Here is a 25,563-nt window from a genome sequence, read left to right as displayed (position 1 = left end):
CGGAACGATGTCTAGACCAGGGGTGTCCAAACTACGGCCCGGGGGCCAAATGCGTCGCGCAGGCCATATTAAATTGGCCCTCTGCAAATTCTAAAAATATAATGGAATATGGCCCACAAATTAAACTTTTGCTTGTCTTATACTGTACTTCTCAAATATGTTCAAATATATGACACAGTATTCATGTGTTAATGAGCCCAATTTCAAATAAATTTAGTCATTTCAAATTTAAAACATTTTCTAACAAATCCCAATAACTTATTTCCATAACAAGCTTCAAATTTAACCTTCATATTTACTCTTATTATAAGCAATCTGAGGCTTCTGTTTTAAGGAATGAGCTGCCAACAAAATAAATGAAACCCTAAAAAAAGAGGGGATGTAGGCTGTTTTTTCCTTAAAGCATTTCCAAGTATTGAGCATTATTCACCTACATTTGATTTGTTTTGCTAACTTATGATTTAACTTATGAGGCAATATTCCCCTCTATATAAGTGGCCCAGCAATCCGTATATTTTTCTGTATGTGACCCTCGGTGAAAAAAGTTTGGACACCACTGGTCTAGACTGATGTGGATGAAACAGTGTTGTTACTTTGGTTTGATGAAACAATGTGTTATTTGTGCCCGCAACTGACTTTTGCATCTCATTTGGTGGAAGTTTTATAGATCTGCCCATGCATACATTCATACTCTTCTGTTTGTTATATACATTTCAATATATTTCACAAAAAAACAAAGACCCGTGTTCCTAAACAGCAAATGTTGTATGATAAGAAACTGTCTGTAAATCTCAGAAACTACTAGGAGCAGAATCCTAATTTGGTATCAATGAACACAAAAAAGTTTAATAATGATGAAAACCAACATGTAAAATAAATAACATGTCACATAATGATACATTTATTAAATAGCATACTCGGTTTTTTCTCTCGTTTGAAAAATCACAATTGAAAAAAGTATGCTTTTCATTGAATCTCAAAATGTCAAAATTGCGTTGTTAGTAACCTGCCTTCAATATTTCCTTCCAAGATTTCAAGCCTTTAAATCAATCAGAGCAAATTATTTGCATTGTTCTTGACAAAGTATTTGGGGGAAATGAGTTATGAAAAAGAATGAAAAATACATTCAAAATCTTACTAGAGGTACAGAAAGATGGTCATGTTATTATATACTAGAAATATGATTCATGATTTAGTTTGTTACTTTTACAGACAGGGTGACTATAATCATAATATGCATAACAAACGGAACATTATTTCATGTTGGATGGCACTGCAACGATTCAATTGTATTTCTTATACCAGTTCACCACCAGGTGTCATTGCTCTCACAATTCATTGTGTTATGGTGAAAGTTAACTTGCTAAATGTCTTAATGCCAAAAGTAGTTAAAGTAAAAGTAGTAGGCTACCGGTGGTGGTCACAACATAATGAGAAGAAATTAAGCCTTATCTGAGTCAATCTCTTAGTTTTCAATGAATTGTATGTTTCTTTAATTAAGTAAACCCAATCATCTGTATTTATTGTAATTATATATTGCATTTATTTTGGGAATTTATTATATTATTTGCTTATTTTGTATAATAATGATATGTAATGTCAAAATTCTTCAAAATACTTCATATTTCAAATACAGGTATTGCACACAGTACCCCACCACACGTTGGTGTGAAGGGCAGACTTGGTAGAGCAGCACATTTTGAAATAATGGAAAAGACAGTGAAGGACAGACGGAAAGTGATTTGAGTGTGCGAGTTGTTTGTTTCTGACTCCCGCCATGTATGTGGAGCTGCAGTGCTGCAGTGAGACCGAGGGGGCGCTGTGCACCCAGCCTTCACAGACACCACTGACTGAACGGACAGAGAGCTTTGTGCCGAAAACTAAAACCAACCTGTGTCAGACTAATGAATTAAAACGGCCCACTTGAGAGGTAAATACAAACGAGGAAACGCTTGACAAATGTGCTGCTGTTTTAGTCGTAGGAGTATATTTGAAAATAGGTTGATTTCGCATTTGTTAGGATGTTAAAAATCATCTGTGGGTGCAAGTTGGTGTAATAGAGGAGGGCTCAGGGCGACGGTAGCAGCCCTGCTTCGCCTGTAAACTAGCGGCAGAACGGAGCGATGCGTTGAAGTTGAGAAAAGACAGAAACAAGTAAATTAGCTTGATTTTTAAACTTCACAAAGTAGTTGCATTTGTTGTAAACCGCAGGAACTGGACACGAGCATGGCTATTTGAGGCAGAGATGATAGGATACTTTACTTCCTCTGTGATTGTATGTAGCTGGAGATGTGATGGGTACCTCCATAGTTTGCGGCCTACGCAAGTAGGCTAACCAGTTAGCTAGCACGGCTAACGTGTATTAGCCGTTCGCTGCTAGCATTATTACTTCCTTCCCGCACAATGCTAGCGGCTAGCCAATGATGTTTGCACTGCAACTGGCTAGCTGGCTAATTTGATAACCTGTATGACAGTAAACATACATTTGCTGCTGTTGTGTTATTTTTAAACTGGCTTTCTACACAATTAACGATTCAAATGGCTGTAAGGTTACCGGAATAGCAGTTCAGCTTGTTTATCTTGCGATACAGTGTTTGGCGAGAAATTAACTGGAAATATGGAGCTGATGTTTAGCTGGGTTGTTTTAGCATGCGAGCTAATAATATGCACACAGATGGTTTAATGTTGGCTTTCTCTCTGAAAAGTTTTCTGGATTATAATATCGTTTAGTACACCTGTGCGGTTTGTCCAATTTGGCGGGTAAATTCCATACTTGGCAAATGAGAATGATGCTTAAAACAAGGTTTTTGTAAGTGCGGTAGCATGGTGGTGCTGAACTTTTGTTTTCTGACCCATAGAGGCCAGTAGAAGACCGTGTGGACCAGACATCAACAAGCATGGAGTTCCCGCAACAGCAAAAACCGGCGGGGGACGGAAAGATCATATACCCTCCCGGAGTGAAGGATATTACGGACAAAATCAGCAACGATGAGGTGGTCAAACGGTTAAAGGTATGTGTGTGGTTTCATCCTGTCAACATTTATTTTCTGCAAGCCCTTATCCCATTTGTATAAGTGTCCAGTTCCTGGCAAATGGGACGTTAGATGCTATGCCAAACCCCTTTAACTTTGTATATTACTGTACATTTAGTGACAAGAGTCCCTTCTTGTATGGTTGGCTGTTTTCCAAATCTTCTGTGTTCTGTTCAGCACTAGAATATTATGGTGTTGTGGAACTTGAGTGACATGAATTACTGTTGTACAGTAGCATTACAGTGTCCCAAGTTCATCAGCATTTCATTTTGCAAAAATGGTCTTATCCTAAAAGCTTAAGACAAGCTAACATTGCATACTGGAGCTATTTTTACAGCAAGGGAACAAAACAGTGAGTCATGTTTGCATTCTTTTTTCAAAGAAGGGTCACATTATTCAATACTTGCATATATTTATCTTGATATAAAAGTACTGACCTATATATTGGAAATATTGGAACCGCTGCTTACTTACACATCCATCAAGTACAAGGCATTTGGAGTTTATTCCATTTTGTTCCTCTCTTCTAGCCTTTTAGTCCTCTGTGTTTGTTAAGGTTTGAAAGTGTTTTGATTCTGAATAAGAAGTGCTTGGAGTCCAGACAGTATAAGTTAGTCTATTTACAAATAGGTGAAACAAATCATGACATCTTTTATAATTTTTTACTTTTAGTAGGTGTCCCTACTCTGGGTTGATTCGATGCAGTAGTTATAAACATATTTATTATAGCCTATTAAAACATGGGTTTTAAACCCTGTTTCAATGCATCCTGGTACTACCCATCAGCCTCCCCCACACTTCAAACCATCAGTATTATCAAAGTTGGCATCTGTCCTTTCGTGTTTACAGGGATCTTGTGACTCTTCTTAATCACATTATATTGTTTACTACTAGAGTAATTCTAAAATGGTTTCATGACATCCTAGAGGTGTTTATAAAGTCGCATTGTGACCGTAAAGCAAATATCCTTGTGCTCATGAACACAGATTTGTCCTGCCATTCAGCAGGACAAATCTGGTGAATGGCAGGTTGTTGACTGTGCAAGACACGTGTTTACGGATCCATTTAACCTCAGCCGTATACTGCTGGGATTTGGAAAGAATGACTCTAATTGCATCTCTAATTAGCAATTGATGAAAGACATTCATGACTCGTGTTGTACTGCCAGCATAGCATTAAGCTAGGAGAGAGCTTATTTTATAAGCTTGATGTCCCAGTTTTAAAGTCACGTCATGTGCATTCAGCCGATATCATAAGTTATTCTGTAGTTTGGTCAAATGCCTGTGGAATGTTAATAAAGAGGTGGAGTTGTTGCACCTGGTTGGATAGAAGTTTTATTCAGTTCCTTCTTTACAAATAATTACTCATGTCAGTTTGCAACACAAGGAGCATATAAGGTGTTTACATGAGTATTGCACAAGTGTTTACTACAATACATCCCTGAGTTCATGACAGCAAAAAAAGGATAAAGCACACAGCCCAACAGACTTCTCTTTTGAAATCATATTGTGATGTGCATGTATTTTATTAGTCAATAGTTGTTCATTGTTGTTTCTTTGAAACTGAAAGTTGAATATATGCTTTGTTGTTGCTTTAGGTGCAAAATAGATTACAGTATACATGAGTGTTTATTTAACTGATAAGCATTGTCGTGTAACATTTTCAGGGTAACTACTTCATTGTCGAAGATGATTTGTTGTTTGCTTGTAGGTGGGCACAAATTGTCTTTAATGTAGGGAGAAAAAGGATGGGGGAATACTTGTGGGTTTAAAAAAAAAAGGTTGGCTTTATCAGTTTTAACATTGAAATGGAAGGTTAATTGCTAACTGAACCTACCCAGTGCCTAAGTATTTTTTTCACCAGCACAGACTGGTCATGAACCCTTTGATTTATCAAAGTAACGCCCTGTGTACAGAAACAGAAAGCTTAAACAGATTGTTTTGTAGTGGTACCCTCGTTCCTTCGAGGAAAAATCATCTTCTTTTGTTCCCAAGCTACAGTAATAGTTCAACACTTTGTAAATCCCCTTGCTCTTGCTCAAAGTTAGATGAGGAGGTTAATCCCGCCCATTTGTATGCATATATGAAGTTACAGCCAGCAGCTGTCTGGAGTCTTGCCATCTGCGTGAGGTTGTTTGATCAACTGTAAAACTGAAACGAAATCATCCATTTAGTTAAAAAAATGTAAAAACCTTAAGTACCAGTGTTTTCCCCTGTGGTGGTGATTGCCAGCTAATCAGGATGATTGTATGATTACTTATCCATACTAAAGTACCAGGAGAGTGTCCTGCTTTTTTGATCAGTCTACAGTGTTGTTTTGACAGCTACTCCATACTCCATAGTGCTCTCTAAATAGACGTGAATGAAAGACTTGGGTTTTGTCTGTTTGGATACAGCTGAAAGGGTTCGATATCTTGGCTGACCTGTTTGAATGACATGAAAGGTAGAGCTGCAACGAGAAGTCCTCCACCCATTAGTTGGATTCACTCGAAGAAAATAGATTTTTCAGGCTGAACTGGCAGAAAATGCTGTTTATTGAAACACATCAACTTGGGCTTTGACAATTTAGGATGGACTTGTTTACTATTTCTGAAATTTAAACACATTTTCACAATTTTTCTGAAATAAAATAGACTGATAAATCGAGAAATTGATCAATATAATTGGTAATAATTGTTAGTTGCAGCCCTGATGTAAGGGGGTCCCAGAGGAAAGGAAGACTCCATGGAAATGGTTGCGTTGTTACAGTTTATTGGATGTTATATAAGTTGCTTGCATGAATTGAAGAGTTAAATTGCAGCTTAATTTAAGATAATCATTAAGCAGAAAACAACTATTGTGGAGTCTCAGACTTTGCAATCATTTGTAAACATGCCACATATATATTTTTACACTGAGACAGAATTCTGTCAAAAAAAAACACAATACATTTAAGAGGCAGAGAAGCACAGACACTCCACGGCTCAACCGCCCCACACACTCGTCTCTGTGGAGAGCTTTCACCGGCTGGGTTGTGACTGTTTTAGCTGAGAGCAGCCGACGGTTGGAGTGTGTGTTTGTAGGAGTGAGTGTGGCACTCTCTCTGCAGTCTGCTGGAGCGGTTGGCCCATCCCCCACCCGGCTCAATGCCTGGCTGTATAGTGAGCGCCACTGCTCTGCTTTGCTCCTCTATCATTGACACACACTCACTCATCTCTCTGCTAGAGGAAGTGGTAGTCGTAGTATCTATATCCTAAACTGAAAGGTTTCAGATTGGTGTGCATGTAACCTGTTGAGACCAAAGGGATTATGTTTAACAATTTCATAAAAGTATTTATGGATATTATGTCCTGTCATTTTATCCATGGGCCTTATTTGTTTGCGATGAACTAATTAAAACGGACAAGTTGAAATCATTAGTCAATCTCCCTAAGCCCTGGGACACTATATGTACTTTAAAGTCGTTTCATTAGGCATTTAGGGTTTATTTAAGGGTTCTTTGTTCTCTGAAGCTCTCCTTTGCTTTAGGCTCTTTAGCTCTCAGTTTTGATTGTTCTGGATGCGCAAAAGCTGTACGGTCAGTCTCTCTGCTCTCGTTTCTTCATGTTAAACTTTATTGATTTTCTGTGCTAATTTGACCCTGTGGCATCACTTTCAAAATAAAATAATAGTTTGTTCTGTTTAAACCGTGGCTGCATGTATGGATTAAGGGTAGATTTGAAGCTCATGAAAATGCATCTTCCTCTTGGCAGCTGTTAATTCTTCTGTATTGCTTAATGGGAAAAGTATTTTTGGGCCAACTGTTGTCATGCGAACTGCAGTATCAGCTGAACTATGCTATATATATTTATAAAGTAACTTAAACTTGCAGTTAACTACCCCCATTATTTGTCCCTATAGCATTGCAAGTGCGCCCACCACACATTAAAGGGCAGCTGTTGATGTTTCGCGCTGTAGATGAAATAACGAGTTCAGCCAACTTTGTTTTTATTGCTGTGGCTGTATTGGGCTTTTTTTAAATTTAATTTAAACCTTTAGTAAATGTACTGGTATATGAAATATGAAGCCTCAAAAATCAATTTGTACTAACAACGTCATGCTTGTTGGTAAGGCAACCTATTGGCTGTATACTCAGAAATAAAAATGGGTTCTATGGACACCCACGAGTGTCTCCTTTACAGATATGCCCAGTTAATGCTAACTGCACTAAGGCAAAAACCGTGCAGTTCTTTGCATGCAGTCAACATTAAGCTCAATAATTTAAATAAAATGTTCCATTCTCATCCCGCTCTCTTGTCGCTCTGTTTCACAGATGGTGGTGAAGACCTACATGGACATGGACCAAGACTCTGAGGAGGAGAAGGCGCAGTACCTTGGCCTGGCGCTCCACCTCGCCTCAGAGTTCTTCCTCAGGAACCCCAACAAAGATGTGAGGCTACTGGTGGCCTGCTGTCTGGCTGACATCTTCAGGATCTATGCTCCCGAAGCCCCCTACACCTCCCACGACAAACTCAAGGTTAGGAGCTGATCCTAACAAGAGTGTGTTATCCTCTATTGAGCCACTGTTTCTATAAAAACACACCAAGCTTCTCTGTTTTGCCGACAACTCCTATTTAAATGACAGCTGTTCAAGTAAGAGGAGCTGTAGTTGAATCTCAAGAACATTAATAATTAAATATATCATTTATTTTATATGTCTGAGAAAGAGTCTTCAATTCGTCCTAGCTCATCCTCAATCTCAACGAAAATGTAAAGTTTGTGTGAAGTCAAACTTTGCATAGTATCTCATTTGATAACTTTACCTGCTGGCAGTGAATCACATCAGAGGAGGACAGGAGAAATTACTTGTATGAAATAACTAATGTGCACTCATTTTTTGTCTATTATATGTCTTCCTGTCTTGTCTCTAGGATATTTTCCTGTTCATCACCAGACAGCTAAAGGGCCTGGAGGACACAAAGAGCCCTCAGTTCAACAGATACTTCTACCTGCTGGAGGTAAGGGACTTATGAGGCAGAAACAACACAGCGCTAAACTTTTATTTAGTTCATTCTGGTTTAAGGGATAGAATAACAAACGTATCTTTTATGCTTTTCTCTAGAACCTGGCGTGGGTGAAGTCGTACAACATATGCTTCGAATTGGAGGACTGCAACGAGATCTTCATCCAGCTTTTCAAATCGCTCTTCTCTGTCATCAAGTAAGGCCATTGTTATCTGCTGCTGTGTCCGTTCAAAATATCTCCATGTGTTATACATCATAATGTTTTTAAACTGCATTCCTTAAAATCACTATTCTTGAGACCCTTTTTAAAATTATTCCAGCACAGTCCAGCTAGTAGCCCTTAAATCTGTCACCCATGGATAAGCTCTATATTTATTCACTTTGTAAACACGTTTTGAATACCTAAAGAACACATGAGGTATGATTCCAGTTACCGTGAGAATCCATTATAGGTGTAGAGGGGGTTCAAATGAGTATTCGTTCCATCTTTTAATTAAATATAGTTTCAGTTTACTTTCATTTTCTTCCCTTCCTCTACAGTAACAGCCATAACCAGAAGGTGCAGATGCACATGATAGACCTGATGAGCTCCATCATCATGGAAGGTGACGGAGTGACCCAGGAGCTGCTGGACACCATGCTCATTAACCTGATTCCTGCTCACAAGGTGGGACAAACGCACCCTTCTGTATTATGTAGTTACATTGTCATTCATTTGTGTTAATTTTGTATCATTTCGTAATAGAGCTGCTATGATTTTTTAAACAAACTATCAATGTTAAAATATCAATAAGTTGCCCTATTCACAAAGATATGAGTGGTGTCTTTTTGGAGCATGAAGGTTTTTTTTCTCCTTTTATAATCGGTTGTAAAAATGGACAATAAGCCTTGCTTACGTCTCCGCCCCTTTCAGCTTAAATCATATTGCTCAAGCTGGATGTTCCGTTTATCAGTGAATGTTTGGGTAAGGTGTACGACAGTTTAATTAACTAATCCATGTTCAAATTTCCTTCAAACAGAATCTGAACAAGCAAGCGTACGATCTTGCCAAGACTCTGCTGAAGAGGACAGTCCAGACCATCGAGACATGCATCGCAAACGTGAGAAGCAGCCCCACTTAATAATTTCCTTTTTGTGAAGCCGTTTCAGTTTTTCTGCTTTTGTCCTCCTGACTGATATCGTTTATTAAGGTTTTTTATCTCACAGTATTTTTTCCTTCCTTAGTTCTTCAATCAGGTTCTAGTGATGGGCAAGTCATCAGTCAGCGACCTATCAGAGCACGTCTTTGACCTCATCCAAGAACTTTTTGCCATCGACCCAATGCTGCTTACCTCTGTCATGCCACAGCTGGAATTCAAACTTAAGGTAAACGCAACACAGACACATGCACACCCCTTAAAAATTATAGTCTCCCCTTAGATCCCACAAAAAAGTACAAGATGTAACTATGTTTTGTTAAGAATGATTGAATAGTTGATGGTATGTTGCAGTGTTTGCAGTAAGAGAGTGAGCAGCCCAGGAATTGAATTATTATTAGTTTAAAAAAGACCCTGAAAAAGCAACCATACTCAACATGTGTTTTGCGTTTGCAGAGTAATGATGGCGAGGAGCGACTCGCTGTCGTACGGTTGCTGGCTAAGTTGTTTGGAGCCAAAGACTCAGAGCTGGCGTCACAGAACAGACCGCTGTGGCAGTGCTTCTTAGGACGGTGAGTTACGTCAACACCACGCAGTCACATACACACTGATGTTTTAAACTGAACCACTTGCGTCAGGACAGACTAATAGTTTCCCGCTGTAGAGATCATGAGATAGTACACAAAAATGTATGCACCAAAAACACAGAGACAAATTCCTCATGTGTTAACCTACTTGGCAATAAACCTGTTTCTGATTCTGATCTACACTATTTTCAGGCGGTTGATTTGGGGCACATCTGTACAGCACTGAAAAGTGAATGAGAAAGTATCCAGAAAAAAACCCATTCTTTTCATCATAAGGCCGTTAGTTATGACACCCATTATCAACAGAATTGGCAGCACCTATACTGTAGCAGTCTACCTTGGGACATTAAATTTGTGTTTCCTCAGTCCTTCACCTGCCGATAGAGCATAGTTCAGTTGATCTCAATATGTGTTACTGATGTTTCTCTCTAGGTTTAATGACATCCACGTTCCAGTCAGGCTAGAGTGTGTAAAGTTTGCCAGCCACTGCCTGATGAACCACCCGGATCTGGCCAGAGACTTGACAGGTGGGTTAGTGTTTCCTGTCTCACTGAGTCTTTTTCACTTTCCTCTGTCCTCTACTTCTGCTCTTTCTTTCACATCATGCTTTGAAATAAAAAATTGGTCTCCTTATTATCCAGAGTATTTGAAGGTGCGTTCCCATGACCCAGAGGAGGCCATCCGTCATGATGTCATTGTCACCATCATCAACGCCGGAAAGAAAGACCTCAACTTAGTCAATGACCAGCTGCTGGGCTTCGTACGAGAGCGGACCTTAGACAAGAGGGTGAGACAAATTTGAAATCACATGGTGCATCAGTAAAGACTGTTGTCAATGGATATGTCTTTGAAATGTTCATTCTCAGATTGTTATAGCATCTATAGTGATAAATGCATTTGAGCACCTTGGAGGCATCATAAAGTTTTCATTTGCTCATGACTATGAGTATACATATCAGGAAATCCCCTTTACTCTTTGATGCTTTTTCATACCTAAAAAATGTTAATTTGAGTTTCCTCACCTTCATCTTAATCTGTCCTCCCTGCCCTGTTTTCATCCCTCCTCTCCCTCCCACTATAGTGGCGTGTGCGTAAAGAGGGTATGATGGGCCTTGCTCAGCTTTATAAGAAATACTGTCTGCACCACGAGGCCGGGAAAGATTCTGCCCAGAAGATCAGCTGGATCAAAGACAAACTGCTGCACATCTACTATCAGAACAGCATCGATGACAAGTGAGTTCATACACAGATGCAGACCTAGTTTAATGTTGAAGAGGACAACACAGATGTTTTGGACATTTTATAGCCATGGCAACATTAAACGGGGGTTGCCATGACCAACGGCACTTGATGCATCTCATGTCTGTAGAATAATACATTCCTTTGGAACCTGTGAGACTTGGATTAACAGACAATAATAAATAGGCCGAATGGACCAGTTAAAACTAGTTGTATTACTACAGGTCTTTCAGATGACTGCATTTAAGTATGGCAAATTAATTCTGATGGACATTTTCTAACCAAGACTCTCCTTCTTTCCATAGGTTATTAGTAGAGAAGATCTTCGCTCAGTACATGGTCCCTCACAGTCTAGACACGGAGGAGAAGATGAAGTGTCTGTACTACCTGTATGCCTGCCTGGACACAAACGCTGTCAAGTCAGTAAACCATTTAAACTCTTCAGCAAAACACACGTTTGGATTGTACAGATGAATACTAACCTGCATCTTTTTATTGCATCTGAGCCATTAAAGGACTTATGAAACAAATTTTAATTGTTGGAATTTCACAGTTTTGGGTGCTGATTCTAAAGGTTCTAAGCCTTGCGATTAAAATGAGATATTGTCTGGATAATAATTTATCCGGGAAGTCATGTTAAAACGGGCTCAAAAGGAGCCACATTTTGTCTTTTTGTGCGAATTCATTTTTTTATGCGTGACGTCATAGGGTTGACACAGAAGTTCTAGTAGTCTAACTGTAATGGCGGCGTCTATGGCTAAGACATCAAAGCACGGTGGAAAATATTGTGTTGCTGGAGGGCCAAATGGTGTTAGTTGCAAAAATAGCAGCTTCACTGAAGGCATCTCTCTGCACATGTTTCCGAAACAAAAAAATACTGGAACTGAGGCTGACAAGGAGAAGGCAAAAGACAAGAGCACGGTGGATACAGTTTGTACGGAGGCATCGTCGTGATTTTGAAGTGTCCTCAACATCTGTGTTGTGCTCCGTACATTTCCATCACCATCTGTATCTGTAGGCCTACTAGAACTATCTGTCTCGCTCCTTTCACTTATTTCGGAAATTTCCAGATCTGACATTACTGGACTTGTTTTTTTAATATACATATAATAGTGTTCGCTTACTGATCGCTTCTGAGAAAATACTCTTGAGCCTGCGTCAAAGCAAAGCATCTTCCTTGTCAACCGTTGCCATAAACAAAATGAACTAAGGTAGATGTAGCTGGTTGATCGATACATTTCGGCATAATAATGGGGATAACGCCATTGTTTATTAAGCTTACATTAAAACCATGTTATTATCACACAAGTTTTTTTTAAGTGGCTGGATTTCAAAGTGCCACTTCGTTAGGTTTCAACGTGTCAAAGACAGCGCAGCACAATGCCATACCTGCGAAACCGGCATGTTCAAATCTTTTCCAGTTTACCACAGCAAACATACACTTTTGTGTCATTTGATTGATAACATCTTAATAATAATAAGCGTGTAGTAGAAGCGATGGCTGTTTTGTGCCCGCCGATCCTGTGCCGAAAATGGTAACTTTCTTTCATTTCCATTAGCCTACCCATAGCCTACGGGAGGTGCAGAGAGCCTCTACAATATAGATATTAAATCGATTTGTGTGGCTTAAATTCAACGAAAGTTTTTCCACATAATGTTAGAGGTGTGTTCTTTCGACCTGCTGATGTTTGTATCAGAATTTTGGTTCCTTGATGAGATATAGGTCCATCAAATGTATGTTGTTTTCGCAGCCAGCCATACCAGCAAATAAGGGAGTCAACCCTATGACGTCACGGTCACATGGCCAATTTCGCACCCAAGGCCACATAATTCACACTTTTAAATGGCCGTTTTAACAAGTTATGCCCGGAAAATTTAGTTCAAGTTGGATTGATGGTTTAAGAAAAAGTCAAAATTTCATTTGAATGATAGATGAAAATTCATTTCAGTTGCACTTTAAGGCTGCAATGATTGCCACCCTTCAAAAATATAACCTGAAACTATTTTAATCAAATAAATTGTAAAATTATTTTTAGCAGAATATGGTGTTTTTGACGGCTCAAATATGGAGATGACCTGCTTCTCTATTTATATCATATTTAAAGAAATCATGTGTTGAATGGACACTTCTTTTTTGTTGTATTTTTGATCATTTATAATCATGATGCCATATGGACCTAACAAACCTGTATCTTAAACAACATAAACAAGTCATAAAGAGTTCCACGTGTAAATATCTCATAGACAGTTTATTTGTAGTTGTGTGTTTTTCTCACGCCCCCCACTTGTTTCTCATCTCTCTGGGTGTTTCCCTTCTTCTCAGGGCCCTGAATGAGATGTGGAAGTGTCAGAACATGCTGAGAAGCCTCGTCAAAGAGCTGCTGGACCTCCACAAGCTGCCAGCGGTGTGATGACAGACTTTTACCGACATTACTAACATCTTCATATCTTTTGATATAAAGCCGATCCATGACATTTTCCCTCTCTTTCCCCTGGTAGACGGAGGCACATAACTCAGCCCAGATGGGGAAGCTAATGAGTATTGCCAGTACGTTGCACAAACATATACAGTACACGTTCAGCCCACACGCTCAGACTTTTAAAATGGTTAAGGTCCTTTGCACTCAACTTGAAAAGCCTTGTAACCTCACTCATCTTTATGTTCGCAGAGAATCTGCCAGATGCTGGAAAGGCCCAGGACTTCATGAAGAAGTTCAACCAGGTGCTGGGAGAGGACGAAAAGCTCAGAGCGCAGCTGGACATGCTCATCAGCCCGACCTGCTCCTGCAAACAGGCCGAGATCTGTGTGGTGAGAGAAACAATCACACACACTCTCTCTCACACAGGCTGCTAGCCTCATTCTATCTCTATAGCTGCTTTAAAATTCAATAAAGCTCCAAAACCGAGAATAATATAGCCATAATTGGTAGATTTTGCTTCCGTAGTGTTATAATAACTGTAATATCAGAGGTATTACCAGGGTCTTACAATTAATTTGTAGCTTTAAATCTCCCAAAAACGGTTTATGTTTACTGTGACGGTTTACAGAAAGAAGGAAATTGTGTTAGTTACTGTAAAGGGATTATTTTATCTCATTTTAGTTGCAGTTACCTTAAATGGCATTACTTTAATTATTTGAAATATGAAACTCATATTTGCGTACATCCAGGGTTAGAAATGAAGATACTTTATAGCAAGGTTTGCCTGCATTTATTAATAATAACCCTGGTGTAAAATGTTCGAGCAGAATATATAATTACAAATCCATGAATGTTGGTATTAATGGTGTGTGTACTTTGTGCAGAGGGAGATCACTCGGAAATTGACGTTCCCCAAACAGCCCACCAACCCATTCCTGGAGATGGTGAAGTTCCTGCTGGAGCGCATCGCCCCTGTCCACATCGACTCTGAGGCCATCAGGTCAGGAACAATTCCTGGAAGCACCAAGTGGGGGGTGTATTCTCGAAGTTTCACACAAAAACAAAAGTATTAAGACATGTACAAATGTAAATTCTAGTACCAATAAAAGTACTTTTAGATTTAAGTTGAAGAAGATGAAACTGGAATGTAAATCCTGTTTAATCAGATTCAACTGTTTTTTTGTACAGTACACAGAAAGGGGCAGTCTTTCAACAGAGCAGCACTCCTTATCTCAGAGATACAGCTACATGTACCCCGTGTCATTGTGTAATGCCGTTTACAGGCTTTCTCATTCACTGAGACACCTGGTGGTGGCAAGGTGTAACTGCATGCCTTAGCCAGTGAACACATTTAACCCTTTCTGCTTCATGGAAAAACACTGAGAGAGGAAACTCATACTGAATGTCTTTATGTGCTTTAGTTTTTCAGTGCAAAGATTTCTACTATGTTAAATATTTGCTTTCATGTCTTTATAACACACTAAAGTACTTGCATTTTGATGTTTTTAAGAAAAATGTATAGTAATAAATTATAATCTGTTTTACTTTAGTGCTCTGGTGAAGCTGCTGAACAAGTCCATTGAGGGTACGGCTGACGACGATGAGGAGGGCGTTACACCGGATACAGCTATCCGCTCCGGTCTGGAGCTCCTTAAGGTAAATGCCATGGATCAAGCATACAGTGAAAAATGATATCCAATAATATCCAATGCCCAGTTTGTCATTTCTAGTAAACAGCTTCTTAAACATGCACATTACAGTTACAATCTTTGAGGTTGAATTGTGCAAAACGTGTCAATCATTTCTACTCTGTTTCACTTCTTCAAGGTGCTGTCATTCACCCACCCAACAGCATTCCACTCTGCGGAAACCTATGAGTCTCTGCTGCAGTGTTTGAAGATGGAGGATGAAAAAGTAGCTGAAGCAGCCATTCAGATATTCAGAAACACAGGGCAGAAGATCGAGACAGAGCTACAACAGATACGATCGTAAGGACAAACTGCCTTTTACTCTTTAAGTGTAAATGATACATTCAAACTAAAGACATTTATGGCTATACTATTGCTGTTCCCCTCAAAAGGTCAAAACCTTTTTAGAGGAACAATCTTTTTTTTTTTTTTTTAAGTTATTTTTTGGGGGCTTTTTGCCTTTATTCGGATAGGACAGTGGAGAGTGACAGGAAAGTGGGAGAGAGAGCCGGGGTGGGATCCGGAAAGGACCACGGGTCGGGAATCGAACCCGGGTCGCCGGCGCACGGCGCCCCAGCCAGTTGCGCCACGGCCGGGGCCAACAATCCATTTCTTAATGCCTTTTCTCATGTGTCCATCAGGACTCTGATTCCTGTCCTGCATCAGAAAGCGAAGCGGGGAACGCCTCACCAGGCCAAGCAGGCCGTGCACTGTATTCACGCCATCTTTAACAACAAGGAAGTGCAGCTGGCACAGATTTTTGAGGTAGAGGACTGTTTCATAAGTTACGTATTTGCCCGGTTGTACATAGTATGTCAAATAACAACAATTTCTTTTTTTTTTTTTAAGTTTGTGGCATTGTTCACAATTTTCACATCCTTTTTTTCATGCTGCGAGTCGTCATTTCTTGAACTGCCATTTCATTGTGTCTGTGCACTCGCACTGTTACTTCCTTCCCCCCCAGCCTCTGTCACGCAGTCTGAATGCAGACGTCCCAGAGCAGCTCATCACGCCCCTCGTGTCTCTGGGCCACATCTCCATGCTGGCCCCAGATCAGTTTGCTTCACCGATGAAGTCAATTGTGGCCAACTTCATTGTCAAGGATTTGCTCATGAATGACAGGGTGCGTCTTTTTGTTTAATAAATGATAACTTTCATTAAAATAAAGCCAGTTAAGAAAGGAGTCACAATATGAATGTGATGTGCCTTTATGTCTCCAGTCGGTGGGAAACAAGAATGGGAAGCTGTGGACGACTGATGAGGAAGTTTCACCTGAAGTCCTTGCTAAGGTCAGACATCTGTGGCATTCATTTTACTACAAGTCCATTAGATTTAGCATTATACATGCACATATATAATCATGTGTTTCAACATAGATTGTGGTCTAGAGATGCACCAATTGCATTTCATTAAGCTCACTTTGCAAATTATTCATGCTCTTCCCATTACCCCAGGTCCAGGCCATCAAGCTGCTAGTGCGTTGGTTACTAGGAATGAAAAACAACCAATCAAAGTCGGCAAACTCCACCCTGCGTCTGCTGTCAGCCATGCTGGTCAGCGAGGGAGACCTGACGGAGCAGAAGAAGATCAGGTAACTCAGAGCTGTCAGACAAGCTGATAGCGTGTTAGGTTGTAGGGCGCAGGTCTTTTATTTCATATGACTTTTTAATTGATTTTGGTCATCTCTCTCCTCACAGTAAGTCAGACATGTCTCGTCTGAGGCTGGCCGCCGGTGGAGCCATCATGAAGTTGGCCCAGGAGCCATGTTACCATGACATCATCACACCTGAACAGTTCCAGCTCTGCGGCCTCGTTATCAACGTCAGTCCCAACTTTACACCACTTTCCATAACAGAACCGATTTTACCGTGACAGTAGGAGAGGGGGTGTAAATGATGGAGCTGAATTCCATTTAGCTGCTTCAGCCTGCACACTGTCTCACTGCCAGAAGCAGCTATGATTATAAAGTAGTTAATAACTAGTCGAAATGTCTACGTCTATTGCAATACGCCTTTGCACAACAATGAACTGTATGTGTACACAATGAAAACTATTTTCATACAAGTAGATTAGGTCACAATGAACTTTATGGATAATAGAAAACATATTTAGAGCTGCAGCTTATTAACGAAATATGTCTGCAACTATTTTGATAACCGATGAAACTTTAACGTGATTTTTCATGAAAGAAATTCAGCATTGTAATTATGGGGATTGTCCTTTCTCTGTTGGTTATTTACCGGATTGTCTTTAGATTTTGGATATTTATCAAAGATTTTTAACATTTCATGGACCAACTGAAACATTGTCAGATTAATGATGAAGGAAAATAATTGTTAGTTGGAGCCTTATTTACCATTAGTCAGTATTAATAATCTTCTTTAAAGTAGGATTGAGTTGTTTATTTGAAGTCTATTCTTTCTCACGTACAGGACGAGTGCTACCAGGTGCGCCAGATCTTCGCGCAGAAGTTGCACTTGGCTCTTGTCAAACTAACTCTGCCTCTGGAGTACCTCGCCGTCTTCGCCCTGTGTGCCAAGGACCCGGTGAAGGAGCGCCGCGCCCACGCCCGACAGTGCCTCCTCAAAAACATCTCCGTCCGCAGAGAGTTCATCAAACAAAATCCACTCGCTCAGGGTCAGTTGTTCCTCCTAAGGATGGTTTACAAAACCAAGTGAATATTGTGTATTTATATGAGAAACCTTTCTGCCTTCTCTTGGCTTCACATATATTTTGTCGTCAGCTGCTTTTTCTTTCTTAGTGGAGCAAAAGCAATAGTTCTCATTCCACTTTTTTGCATTTGTCCGTACACCGTCTTCTCCATGTCATGCAATTTCTTCACTGTGTAGTGATCAGTGTTGCCACAGTTACTTCGAAAAAGTAATCTGATTACTCTAAAAAGTAACTTAGTTACTTTACTGATTACTTGATTTTAAAAGTAACTAAGTTAGATTACAAGTTACTTTATTAGTTACTTTCAGCAGCTGCTGACACCCCCCACCGCCTCAACATAAAAATGAGTCCAACGTACTGCCCTGACCAACTTCTTCAACTCTCCCCACTTACTGGTTTTGCACCGGAGTCCAGCTTTGGTTGTTTGGGTGGTGGGGGGACCTCCTGCATTAGTCCAAATGTTTCTTCAAATTTGACGTAGTGTTTTTGAAGTTAGACAGCACTTTGTCTCCAGCACAGAGGGTACAACAAACCTTAGTATTATCATCTGTAGCTGACACAAACTCAAAATAGTGACTGTATTTCCAGCTAGAAAACGCGCATCTCTCTCCTCCCTCCATTGTTGTTTACGTTTGTGTCGCTGCGTGGTATTACATGCGAGTTGTCCTCGTGCTGAAAACGTGACTTAATTGTCGCATAGACGTCACTCCCCGAGACGCAAGAAGAAATCAAACATATATCTTTACTATGGAAAATGACAAAAATAGTAACACACAGTGACTTGGATAAGTAACTTTAATCTGATTACTGGTTTGGAAATAGTAACGCGTTAGATTACTCGTTAATGAAAAGAGTGGTCAGATTAGAGTAACGCGTTACCGACATCACTGGTAGTGATTCAATATATAACAATATTTTGTAAATGGTCTTGCATCCTTGTCTTTCTTTCACTCAAAGCACTTTTTTTAAACTTGCAGTTTGAATAAATATACCAAAACAGATAGTTCAAAACACATTTATATAAATCCGAATGTTATTCTCTCTTCCACAGAAAAACTTGTCTCCCTTCTTCCTGAATATGTCGTTCCCTATATGATCCACCTGCTGGCACACGACCCAGACTTCACAAAACCTCAGGAATATGAACAGCTCAAAGATATCAAAGAGTGAGTGTCAGCATATTTTCTTTGGGTTTGATTTCATTAACTAAATCTGATCATACAGCTGAGCTTTTATTTTTATTCCTTATTTGACAAATAACATAAAATGATATACTCTTGACTCGCTAAAGGGACCCAGTTGGGGAGCAGTGAATCTGCAACCCATTGATGTTCATTGTGCTGATGTTCCTAGGTGCCTGTGGTTCATGCTGGAAGTGCTGATGACCAAGAATGAGAACAACAGTCACGCTTTTCTAAGGAAGATGGTAGAGAACATCAAGCAGACAAAGGACGCACAGTGTCCTGAGGACGCAAAGGCCAATGAGGTACAAACAATATTTCTCTGTCTGTTCCTGAGTCTGCGTCACCATCTTAGCTCAAGTTTCCATCAGCATTATTACAAATCTCTCCAGTGCTGTCAATACCCTGGTGTTGTGCTAAAGGACAATATTCCTGACCTTCGTAGATGATTGACAGGATTTGACAACCCCACAGCAAACACGGTTTTAATGATGATTGAAATTCCAAACGATTATTCTTACAGTCATTTAATAATGGTTTATCTTGAATGGGTACTTTAACCCAAGTATCAACGCTTTGAGGCGTTTCACCTAAATTTTACAACAACTCTAACAGTGTGCCTCATGATGTCTTGGTTACAGAAGATGTATATTGTCTGTGATGTCGCGCTCTTCGTCATCGCCAACAAGAGCACTGCATGTCACCTGGACTCTCCGAAAGACCCCGTCCTACCTTCCAAGTTCTTCATCGTGCAGGACAAGGCAATAAACAAACACACACACACACACACACACACACACACACACACACACACACACACACACAGATACTGATTTATGCTTCTGGGATTTAATTCATAAATTCATTTTTTCTTTCCTCTTGAAGATGAAGCATTTCAAATTCTTCTTAAAATGGATTGCATCCACTCCATGGTTGACAGATATGGGCACACTTCAAAATCCAAATCCATGACCTCTGTGGTTTACCAGTTTATGCTAATCAAAGTTTCCTGCTGTGATTTCTCTCAACAGGAGTTCAAAAATGATAAAGAGTATCTGTCGACAGAGATGAGACAAATGCTGCTCTCTGGAAAGGTAAACAAACAACGGTCCTATTTACTGAGCCACCTCTCTGTTGTGTTTGTACTTCATTTCAAAAGAAGGGGGGAACGTGTCCCAAAGATTTTAATATTTCTTAAAATGTATTGTTTAGTTGAGTAAGGGAAACTTATTTTTTGTAGTTTAGAAACATCTGTATATAATTATTAGTATTATCAGTATGAGTATAATTATTCGGTCATCATGTCTGATCGAATTAGTTAAAAGTTTAAGGGGCATGGTTAACAATGAAATGCTTGCCAGTGTTATACCAACGGCGCCCTCAATCTCCCCTCGTTGTTCCTGCAGCCTAAAGCAGCTCCAGTGTTAGGAGCTGTGAACAAACCTCTGACAGTCCCGGGGAGGAGGATCTTCAACAAGACCACCACAGCCTCAGACACAGCCAGTAACACCAGCACCAACTCCTCCCCCCTGAACTCCTCGACCACCAAGAACAGGTACACGCACACAAACAACACACTGGCTGACTTACACAACGTTTAACAGTAATGTTGGCTTTAACAATGATTAAACATGTCTTGTAGTAACAACACTGCTGCCACTGAGTCATCAGAGAGCCCAGCACAGGAAAACAACGAGAACCCAGTCATCAAGAACAACGAGGGGAAGAAGGTAAGCTCGGAGAGGAGCAGCACACAATATCAAAACACACATTTCCTCTTATCTTAAGGGCTTTTTATCAAGAAAGATAGGTTTGTGTGAGTTTGCGAGATGTCTTCCTTGTCTATAATAAAACTCGAAAATACTCTGCTTGTGGCGTGAGATGTAAACATGATGCTCTCTGTGTTATGGTTGACAAGTGTTGTTGGTAAAAGACAATGGTTCCTACATGAAACTCCACAACACATGTCTGGATTATCAATAGTGCTTATTTCTGATAGGAGACATTATTACTTTTGAAAATGTATGTTTATGGCGCATTGAGCACTACAGGCAGAGTGCCATTAAGTTCCCTTATATTTGAGAGAAGGCTGACATCTCTACTGATACCTCGAACATTCAGCAACCAACAACAAAACTATCCAGATTAATAAATATAGCACTATAGGTTCCGAGGTCAAATGTATGTGTATTCTTGACTTTTGAGTAGCTGTCGCTTTAAGCAGCATTATCTTGACTACTACCCTCATTGTGTCTCTCAGAACGAGGCAAATCCGAATGCGACTCCTGACGCAGAGACAGAAGCATCGCCCGTCAAACGACGCGGCCGTCCTCCCAAAACGGCGGCTGCTGCTGCGGGGGCTGAGAAAGAGGCTGCAGTGACACCAACAGGTGGAGCTGGCAGAGGCAGGAAGAGAGCAGCTGACCCCAAATCCAACCCATCAGCGGACTCCATCAACATCAAGATGTCAAAACAGCAGCAGCAGAATGATGAAGGGACAAAGAGACAGATCGACTTGCAGAGGTGAGAGTGCAGGAAAAACAAAAGGTTGCAGCAGAAAAGTATTTAGCTTAGCTTCTTGAATAAGACAATCGACATGAAAATTCTTGACAGTGCTGCTGTTCAGTTTGAATTCCTGGTTCACTGGTAACTTATTATCCTATTGTTGGATTGAACATAAGTCCTTTCATCCTTCAGATGTTAACTTCTTTCTTTTCGGGTGGCTGTTTGTGAGCAGAGAGAATGAAAAATTGAGAAAGCGGCAGTCGGGAGAGAAGACAAGGAGAGCTGTAGCGTTAGTCGCCCCCTTCCTGGGCACAAGCGACACTAAGATAGAGTCCATCACAGAGGGCAGGAAGGAAAGAGAGAGACACCCCATCACAGAAGGGCAGAACAACCAGGCGGACTGGTTCGACTCGTACAACCAGGGAGATACCAAGTCTACAAGGAGGGGAGTTCCTTCTGGCAGGCAGGGAGAGCCCAAAAGTGGGCTGGCAGTGAGTCAGTTTAGTCCAGGATGTTTATAAACAAAGCGACTGTCACAGTGAATGTTTAAAGGCACAACTTATTCAGGGTTTTGCACTTTTTCCGGAAAAGAAAATGTTTCTACTAAGCAGTTAGTATTTAAAATAAATAGCCACGTTAACATGCAGCCATGCATACACCCCATGTTTTGCTTCCTACTTAAACGTTGCTCCTTTTCCAACTGCATTCATGTTGCTCCTGTGGTTAACCTTATGAACCTTATTTACATTTTTTTACCTATGTTTGTAAGTTATTAATATTATGCCTATTCATAAGTGACTGATCAGTAGTAAGTAATGGACACAGCTGGTGTTAAGCGGGTGAGGAGATGTGTGCTGCTAGCTGCGGTGAAAACCCCAATTGAGTGTATTCCAATTTCCAATTGCGTTGTATACGTCAAAGGAATGCTCCTGAAACACGAATAATATCGATATACAGTGGTATGCAAAAGTTTGGGCACCCCTTAGGAAAACCACTGCATCAGTTTGTCACTTGCTGAGCTTTTGAAGCAGCAACTTCATTTTAACATATGTTATACCTTATGGTAACAGAAACATCTCAGTAGTGAAATAACTTTTATTGGTCAAACAGAAACATGTTTATGTGCATTCAAACAAAAATAGGCATGTGCATAAATTTGGGCACCCCTAAGAAATAATTCCATTAATATTTAGTATTGCCTCCTTTTGCTGCAATAACGGCCTGTAGACGCCTCCTGTAGCCACAGACAAGTCCCTTAAGCCTGGCAGGTGGTATTTTGGCCCATTCTTCCACACAAAACGTCTCCAGTTCAGTCAGGTTTCTTGGCCTCCGTGCATGGACAGCCTTCTTCAAATAAATCCATACATTTTCAATGATGTTAAGGTCTGGGGACTGGGATGGCCATTCCAGAACATTGTACCTGTGCTTCTGCATGAATTCCTTGGTGGATTTTGATCGGTGCTTAGGATCATTGTCCTGCTGAAAAATCCAACCCCGGCGTAGCTTCAACTTTGTGACTGACTCTAGAACATTCTTGTCAAGAATCTCCTGGTACTGTAAGGAATTCATATGGCCCTCAACTTTAACAAGTTTTCCAGTACCTGTGCTAGCCACACAGCCCCATAACATGATAGATCCTCCACCAAATTTTACAGTGGGCAACAAGTTCTTTTCATTGAATGCAGTGTGTTTTTTTCGCCATGCATACCTGTTCATGTTATGACCAAATAACTCAATCTTGGTCTCATCTGACCACAGTATTTTGTTCCAAAATGCTTCTGGCTTGTCCAGATGTGCTTTTGCATACCTCATGCGACTCTTCTTGTGATTAACACTCAGGAAAGGCTTTTTGCACATCACCCTTCCAATGAGCTCTTCCTGGTGCAAAGTACGCTGGATTGTGGAACGGTGAACAACTACACCATCAGCAGCCAGATGTTGTTGTAGTTCTCTGGAGGTGGTCTGTGGCTTCTCTGTGACCATTTTCACCATCCTTCGCCTGTGCCTTTCCCCTATTTTTGTCGGCCTACCACATCTTTCCTTCACACGGACTGTTCCTGTGGCCTTCCATTTCACAACTACGTTTCTGACTGTGGAGACAGACAGTTTAAACCTGTCAGATAATTTTTTGTACCCTTCTCCTAATTTATAATGTTGGATTATCTTAGCTTTCAGGTCAGTGGAGAGTTGTTTTGAGGTCCCCATCTTGCCACTCCCTAAGAAAGAACCTAGGCCAGGCACAGCCAGCTATTACCTATGTTAAATAGCCTTTTTCATGATTGGTTCCACCTGTCTTTGTAATTGAAGGTCTAATGAGCTAATCAAAGCAATTTTGTGCAGCAACCTGTCAGCTATAAATCCGTACAGGTGTTGAAATGAATGCTATTTATAAGGGTGCCCAAACTTTTGCACATCCCATTTTTTGCATTTTATTTTATTATAATAAAACTATGTAATGCTACCCTAAGAATTTTGGTCTGGAAAACACTAAAACGTCTACATCTTTGTAGGAAAACAAATGTTGTTGCTGTGATCTTCTATTATAAAGGAAAAGCAAATTGTCATGAAATCTCAGAGGGGTGCCCAAACTTTTGCATACCACTGTATCCCACGTCCTAAAAGGAAACTGTTGCATGGTAGGTGCTGGTTGACAGAAATGATCAGTTAGCAAAGGTTAGAATATAGGTCTGTTATCTTCACTGTGATGAAAAGACTCCAGGAAGTTCTGTTGTGCTTTTTTTATTGAACAATACACAAACAGGTTATTATTAGAAAAGGTTTCTGTATGAGTTTATACATTTGAATTCATTTGTTTACAGAATTACTGTTAAAGAAATGTTTTAAGGAAAGTGTTATTCTTGAAGCAACCAGCCGCAGATAATTACATCAATGTTTGTTCCTGTGTTACCGTGCCAACACTGAGTCCAAACCTTTTGCTGTGTTTCAGGTAAAGAGGAAACCGGTGAAGGTGAAATCAAGACCGTAGCGAACAGGCCGGACTCTGCCTCGTACCTCCGCTGCGTGCACCCTCCTCTGACTCTAAAGCTTTCCTGGACACATTATGGACCTTTCTTAAAACAAACACACACACACACACGCGCACACACACACACACACGCACGCAGACACAAATCTGACATCTTAGAAGGTTTTAAATACCTTATAGTCATGATTTGATGCGCATCGTATGTAGGTCTTACTCAAAAAAACATGTTATTTTTTCCCTTGTTTGTTGCTCTTTGCTTCTTTTGTGGAGCCATTTTTAAGAAAAAAAACAGGATGGACATTTTACAAACGTTTTAATCTGGTTGATTGTTGCTTATTAAATTCCCTGGGAAAATCCTAATGTATGTCTCCTGACCTCTTCCTCTTCAAATCTGTTGCACAATATATATTTTTTGTTTGTTTTGAGCTCACTAGTTTTACCTTGAGTTGTATTTTGTAAATACCCATGTTCAACTTTGCAGTTGAACCTTATGAATATCCCAAACGGTTGCTATGACTGGAATATGGGAACATTATACTGTAGCATAAGATTTGTGCATTCAGCAGCTCTACCAACACCAACATTTTATAAACTTGAGTATGTTTAGACTTCTATCTTTGGTATGTTGAGGTGCTTTAGCTTGATTATATCACCTCAAAGTCCAGGAGAACTCGGGCCTATTAACTGCCACCTGTAAAGCTTTTAAAGCCTTTTGGTTATTTCTAGTGTTTATGGACACATTTAAGCTGTCAAACATTTCTGCTCCAAGCTCCTTTTGGGGCATCATCCCCTTGCACCGGTCAGGGGCTCTGGAATCGAGCTGGGTATTAATTACAGTTTTGTTTTTTACTTCTGAAGTATGACTTATTACTTCACTTTTGAATGCATAAATGATATTACTATACAACTATGTTCAGGTTTTTGTTCTTTTACGATTAAATATGTTTTTGTACTTCAGATGTACGGCGGGGTAAAGCTTGCTTTTAAGTAATTGGGTGATTTGAAACCTTGCAGGATGCGTTGACGACTTATTTCTAATGTAGTTCAAGTATGCCTATTCTCATGATCATATTTAATTTTTTTCCAGAAAAATAAATGCTCTTAGATGTCACCATGCAGTACATTTGTCTCGATC

The 25,563-nt window shown here is 40.1% G+C and overlaps 1 protein-coding gene across 3 annotated transcripts; it reads left to right on the top strand.

Moving 5' to 3' along the window:
- The first annotated feature begins 1,783 nt into the window (after positions 1-1,783).
- Positions 1,784-25,539, top strand: pds5a (PDS5 cohesin associated factor A). 3 transcript variants are annotated; one of them, XM_063883899.1, is made up of 33 exons: positions 1,784-1,930; positions 2,859-3,011; positions 7,323-7,526; positions 7,921-8,007; positions 8,112-8,209; positions 8,554-8,680; positions 9,033-9,113; positions 9,238-9,378; positions 9,606-9,721; positions 10,169-10,263; positions 10,378-10,523; positions 10,818-10,969; positions 11,281-11,394; positions 13,299-13,380; positions 13,475-13,523; positions 13,645-13,784; positions 14,280-14,395; positions 14,946-15,051; positions 15,223-15,383; positions 15,725-15,848; positions 16,048-16,206; positions 16,304-16,372; positions 16,538-16,674; positions 16,781-16,904; positions 17,516-17,720; positions 18,808-18,922; positions 19,110-19,242; positions 19,579-19,698; positions 19,969-20,031; positions 20,344-20,492; positions 20,580-20,667; positions 21,198-21,460; positions 24,390-25,539. In XM_063883899.1, the coding sequence occupies exons 2-33, from the start codon at positions 2,898-2,900 to the stop codon at positions 24,391-24,393; spliced, it is 3,882 nt and encodes a 1,293-aa protein (XP_063739969.1). In that variant the 5' UTR covers positions 1,784-1,930; positions 2,859-2,897; the 3' UTR covers positions 24,394-25,539. The 3 variants fall into 3 exon arrangements, with proteins under 3 accessions (XP_063739969.1, XP_063739970.1, XP_063739971.1); XM_063883900.1 differs by lacking the exon at positions 1,784-1,930 and adding an exon at positions 2,116-2,154; XM_063883901.1 differs by lacking the exon at positions 1,784-1,930 and adding an exon at positions 2,491-2,760.
- Positions 25,540-25,563: the final 24 nt, after the last annotated feature.

The sequence above is a fragment of the Eleginops maclovinus genome, chromosome 5, assembly GCF_036324505.1.
Source record: "Eleginops maclovinus isolate JMC-PN-2008 ecotype Puerto Natales chromosome 5, JC_Emac_rtc_rv5, whole genome shotgun sequence".
NCBI lineage: Eukaryota > Metazoa > Chordata > Actinopteri > Perciformes > Eleginopidae > Eleginops > Eleginops maclovinus.
Note: the sequence above shows the minus strand (reverse complement) of the source record. Positions and strands in the feature narration are given on the sequence as shown.